This window comes from Neophocaena asiaeorientalis, unplaced genomic scaffold (assembly GCF_003031525.2).
Source record: "Neophocaena asiaeorientalis asiaeorientalis breed wild unplaced genomic scaffold, Neophocaena_asiaeorientalis_V1.1 scaffold473, whole genome shotgun sequence".
Lineage (NCBI taxonomy): Eukaryota > Metazoa > Chordata > Mammalia > Artiodactyla > Phocoenidae > Neophocaena > Neophocaena asiaeorientalis.
Window position 1 is genome coordinate 1,009,398 of NW_020174935.1, and position 5,507 is coordinate 1,014,904.

General features: G+C 60.3%; 2 protein-coding genes across 3 annotated transcripts in view; both read left to right on the forward strand.

The window, feature by feature from the left end:
• LOC112410835 (ADP-ribosylation factor-binding protein GGA1-like) overlaps positions 1-1,109 on the forward strand; it is a 2,449-nt gene extending 1,340 nt beyond the window's left edge. Inside the window, exon 3 of one of the 2 annotated variants that reach the window (XM_024761622.1) lies at positions 48-1,103. In XM_024761622.1, coding sequence (XP_024617390.1) covers positions 48-233 — 186 coding nt within the window. In that variant the 3' untranslated portion in view covers positions 234-1,103. Of the gene's footprint in view, positions 1-47 lie in introns of both variants that reach the window. The other variant, XM_024761620.1, reaches the window with a different exon arrangement.
• The window catches only part of GGA1 (golgi associated, gamma adaptin ear containing, ARF binding protein 1), a 22,630-nt gene that overhangs the window by 12,959 nt on the left and 4,164 nt on the right, over positions 1-5,507 (forward strand). Inside the window, exons 11-12 of the mRNA XM_024761623.1 lie at positions 1,173-1,265; positions 1,929-2,081. Coding sequence (XP_024617391.1) covers positions 1,173-1,265; positions 1,929-2,081 — 246 coding nt within the window. The remainder of the gene's footprint in view (positions 1-1,172; positions 1,266-1,928; positions 2,082-5,507) is intronic.

The window sequence follows — 5,507 nt, forward strand, 5'->3', positions numbered from 1 at the left end:
CTGCAGGGCCCCCGCCGGCCCTGCCCTGCCCGCCCTGCTGCCCCCAGGAACTGTACCAGCGCTGTGAGCGCTTGCGGCCCACACTCTTCCGACTGGCCAGCGACACGGAGGACAATGACGAGGCCTTAGGTGAGCTGCAGTTGGAAGGAGGTGCCACCAGGGGGCCCCCTTCTCCAGCAGTGACCTTGGGTTTCTCCACTTTGAGGAAGAAGGAAGCGGAGATCAGGGGCTGATGTGCTTTAGAGACCCTTTGGGTCAAGCCCCTTCACAGACACCTTCTTTACTGCCCGTAAGCTGCACAGGAGGGAGAATTGTCCCTATTTCACAACTGGGGCTCAGGGAGGGAAGTGACCTGTCCAGATCAGAGACAAGAACGGTGGCAGAGCCAGGGTGGACCGGAGGCTCTCTCCCTCCAGACACTGCCTCCCCAGTAAGGGTGAGCTCGAAACCTAGAGCAAATCCCTCAGGCCTGAGCGCTTCCAGAGCCGGACCCCGTGGCTCCTGCTAGGGCCACACGTCAGGGTCTCGTCCTTTTTTGTGCCACCACATCGGCCAGGGCCTCTCGGGCAGCAGGCTAGGTAGTCTCAGCCTCCGTTCCTCAGCAGTTCCCTGAGCACCTCCCGTGTGCCACGCACCTGGTCCCCACCCAAGAGGCTTGCTGCTCAGATCCCTCTAAGCCTTGACCCCCAGGAGGTGACATCAGTGAGGGCCTAGTTTGTGCCAGGCACTGTTCTGGGCCCGGGGGGTATGGCAGTGATCAAAAACAGAGCCAAGTCCTCATGGAGCTTGTAGCCTGATGAGACAGACAGTAAAGCAGGGGTGTGAGTGGGGCAGTTTGTCAGACGGTGGTAAGGAGCGTGGAGAAAAACAGAGGTGGGACTGGTGGTGCGGGCTGGGGGTTAGAGAGGGCCTCCCTGAGGTGAATTGGATAAAGACCTGAAGTAGGAAGGGGTGAAGCCATGCAGAGATCCGGGGGTCTCCAGACAGCAGAGCCCGCCTGGAGGCCGGGGCACGCCTGTGTGTTCGGGGGCCGGCACGGGGCAGCGTGGAGGGGACTGGGCGAGGGCAGGTTGCAGAGGGCCTTAGTCTGAGGAGTCGAGGTGGGCTGCCCCCGGGCCCCTCCCACGAGGCTTGAGATGACCGTGGGGTGCTCATCCCCCCCCCCCGACAAGCCAACGACAACCTCACCCAGGTCATCAACCTGTACAAGCAGCTGGTGCGGGGCGAGGAGGTCAACGGCGATGCCACAGCCGCCTCCATCCCTGGTGAGGAGGTAGCAGGAGAGCTGGGAGGGCCCCCGAGTCGGAGGGCCATGGGGTCCCAGCTAGGGTGCTGGTCACAGAGCTTGGTGGCCCCTTAAGATGGGGGAGGCCCCCGCTGAGAGAGCTGGGGGTGGAGTCTGCCAAGCCTGCAGCTGCGGGGGAAGAGGTCTGGATGCAGTCGGAGGGGAGGGAGCCGAGGGTTTGGCAAGGACAGGCAGAAGAAGGAAGGCCTTTCTTTCATTTGACAAGTCTGGCACCTGTTGTGTGCGGCTAGGTCACACCCCCGAGGCTTAGTTTAATTATCAGAAGTGGGCACGGAGGGTTTGATACATCAGCATTACAGGCTGGGCTCCACTCAGGGTAAAGTGACGGCCCCCCCGGAGAGGTTAGAATTGGCCCTGTTTGGGAGAGGTGGGGGTGGGGTACTACACAGAAACATCGGAGTCTAAGAGGGGCCTTAAAGGATGGGAGGCAATTGGCCAAGAGAGAGGGAAGAAGGAAGTACATTCTGTGAGGAAGGGACACCATGTGCCAAAGAAGAGGCCTGGCAAGCAAATTCGGGGCAGAGGGAGTGTGGCCAAGGAGGGGAAGCTTGCTGCTCCCAGACCCCAGGGACGCGGAGTGCCCTCCGCCCAAGGCTGGCCTGACTCTCCTTTCCCACCCCAGGGAGCACCTCGGCCTTGTTGGACCTCTCAGGTCTGGATCTCCCTCCGGTGGGCACCACTGACCCAGCCACGCCCACCCGCCCTGGTGACCAGGCCAGCCTGGAGCAGCCCAGCACCTCAGTTTCCCTACTTGACGATGAGCTCATGTCTCTGGGTGAGGAAGGGGCGGGGCCCAGAGCAGGACAGGCTCTGCTGCAGGTGGGGGGTGATGCCCCCAGCACACGAGGTAGCTTTCGGAGCGTAGTCAGGTCAGCGTGTTCCTCCTCCTCCTGTGAGACCTCTGGAGGATGGGGGAGAGGTATCAGGCCCATTTCACAGCTGAGGAAGCTGAGGCTCAGGGAAATGAAAGAGCTTGTGCCAGGTCCTACAGTCAAAGGGTGAGGCTGGTGGGACTTCCCTGGTGGCGCAGTGGTTAAGAATCCGCCTGCCAATTCAGGGGACATGGGTTCGAGCCCTGGTCCAGGAAGATCCCACATGCCGTGGAGCAGTTAAGCCCTTGCGCCACAACTACTGAGCCTGCGCTCTAGAGCCCGTGAGCCACAACTAATGAGCCCGTGTGCCGCAACTACCGAAGTCGGCACGCCTAGAGCCCATGCTCTGCAACAAGAGAAGCCACCACAATGAGAAGCCCACGCACCACAACGAAGAGTAGGCCCTGCTCACCGCAACTAGAGAAAACCCGCGCACAGCAACGAAGACCCAATGCAGCCAAAAATAAATAAATAAGTTTATTAAAAAAAAAGAATCCACCTGCCAATGCAGGGGACACAGGTTCGAGCCCTGGTCTGGGAAGATCCCACATGCCACGGAGCAACTAAGCCCGTGCGCCACAACTATTGAAGCCCACACACCTAGAGCCGGTGCTCCACAACAAGAGAAGCCACCACAATGAGAAGCCCACGCACCGCAACTAAGAGTAGCCCCTGCTCGTCGCAACTAGAGAAAGCCCACATGCAATAACAAAGACCCAACGCAGCCAAAAAAAAAAAAAAAAATTTTTTTTTTTTTTTAAACGGTAAGGCTGGCATCACCTCTGATAAGCCAGCCACACCTAGGCTCTGGCGGCCTGAGGGAAAACAAAGGGATTTCCCTGTAGCAGGTTAGAGCCTAGAATTGGGAGCTCCCCAGGCAAGTCAGTATTTCCTCGCCACTGAGAGAAAGAGGTGGGGAGCTCTGGAAGCTGCAGGGAAGCCCGTGCGGGAGCACAGGGCACTCTGTGAGCCACGCTGGTCCCAGGCCAGGCCTGCAGACACTATGGCGGGGTCGGGGCTCCAGAGGCCAGTGGGGAGCAGGCTCGTCCCTGGGGAAGAAGCAGAGGGCGCCCAGCCGGCCAAGCAGTTTTAGAGTTTGCAGCTTTCAGGTGCAGCAGCGCCCCCTGAGAGCGTAGCCTCAGGAGAGCCTCAGAGCAGCCTCCTCACAATGGCCCGAAGTCGTGAAGAAACAGAGGTGATCGGGCCTGTCAGGGAGACCTTGCCCTGTCGAGGGAGTCTCGGAGGATACGTTGGGAAACTAACTTGGAAGCCAAGTCAGACTGTGTTCTCCTGAGTTAGTTCTGAGGGGAAAACCACACCGGACGGACTCCGAGAAGCGATGGTGTGCCGGGCTCCCGGCGGGGGCTCCCCTGACCGCGGCCTCCGAGCACTGCTGTGTCTTAGCCCACCCTCCACTCAGCCCAGAAGACGGTGCTGGCAACGTCCCTGGTCTGCAGATACCAGAGCAAGGCTTAGAAAGGCTGAGTGACTTGCCTGACGGGGCACCAGGCTTTGCACGAGGCCCTCAGATCCTGAAGCCTCACTCATAGCTGCTCTGACTCAGCTCGTCAGCCGGGAACGGGAAGTGAGGGCCCGGAGCGACGAGCAGGAGACAAGGGGGTCAGCAGACCAGGCCAAGTTCCCCTGTGCGGGCCCGTCAGCCAGCACCCCCCGAGGAGGCCCTGACCACAGGGTGTTGCGGGGGCTTCCTGAGGAGTCCCACCCACCTGCGCCCTCTTCATTCAGAGCCGGGGCTGACTCGGGGAGAGAGGACCCTGGCCCCGCTTGAGAGGTCAAGATGGCCCCACGACCAGAAAGCACACACAGGCTCGTCTTCCCCAGCAGAGCCTGCGCCAGACGGCAGCGGGAGCGTGTGGCCCAGACCCCAGCAAGGCGCTGTGTGCTTTGCACTTCCTGTCCCCAGGTCGCTTCAGCGGAGCCCTGAGCCTCCAGCTTCCTCTGGTTGCTACTCAAAGCAAAGAAAATGTGGGAACCAGAACCAGCAGTGGCCGGGCAGCAGCCACCCAGCTCCCCGGCTCGGGGGCGTGGAGGAAGCCTCGGCACCACAAAGGGGGCTCATCCTAAACGGTTCTCTGTGGCAGGAAGGGGGAGGGGAGGGGTGGGGTAAGCAAAACGCACTTCCCGTCTGCCAGAGAGGGCGTCCCAGCGCCGGGCAGGCACCGCGTCGGAATTGTCCCGTGTTCGGTAGTGACGACAGTCCTCTGATGCAAATGCTACTGTCGTCTCCATCTTACAGACGAGGCACAGGAAAGTTGCCACCAGCCCAAGGTCACACAGCTGGGTGGCAGAGCTGTGTCTGAGCTCCAGAAATTAGGCCTTGCTCTGTCCAAGTCCAGACTATCGCTTTCCAGTTGTGTGACTGTGGGCAGGTTACTTAGCTCCTCTGAGCACCCGTTTCCTCATCTCTAAAGAAGGCATGAGAACCTTGTAAGGCTGTGTGAGGATTGAGACTCATGTCTGCAGTGCCTGACCCGGGGCTGTTAGCCTCCACTGTGTTGTCCCTGGCCTCAGAGAGGCGTGTCCAGAGGTGGAGACCCAGCAGTTGCAGCCTCCCATGCCTCACCCTTGCCTGTCAGGCTGGACCTCACTTATTCAGGCTTTGCTACAAACAGGATAACTTGGCTTCTCTTTAAAAACCAGGGTGAACTTGGCTGGGGGTGTGCTTCAGGGCGGGCAGAGGTCAAACTGGCTGGTGACCTGTTGCCCTCTACCGACCAGCGGATGATGAGCAGGCCCCTTCCAGCAGGGCCACCGCCCTCCTTTGCACCAGTCAGCCAGCCTTGGCACGTGCCAGGGCAGACAGGGCCTTTAGAGTCTGCCCAGGCCATCCACGTGGTGTGCTCGGACCCTGCGGCCCAGCCGGCACCTTGCCCCCGGTTGCTCAGATTCTGGGCCGGGCCTGGGCCCAGGGCCCTGTTCACTGCACCGCAGTGCCCTTGTGATGCTCAGAGGGTGTCCCTCCAGGTTGGATGGGCACAGGGTGCTGACCCCTGCCTGCCTGGATCTGAGTTTATGGACCTCACGTGGTGTCTCCCACGCCCTCTACACACACACACACACACACACACACACACACACATACTCCCACGCTCTCTACACACCCACACACACACACACTCCCACGCCCTCTACACACACACACACACACACACATACTCCCACGCTCTCTACACACCCACACACACACACACTCCCACGCCCTCTACACACACACACACACACACACATACTCCCACGCTCTCTACACACCCACACACCCACACACACTCCCACGCCCTCTACACACACACACACACACACACACACAC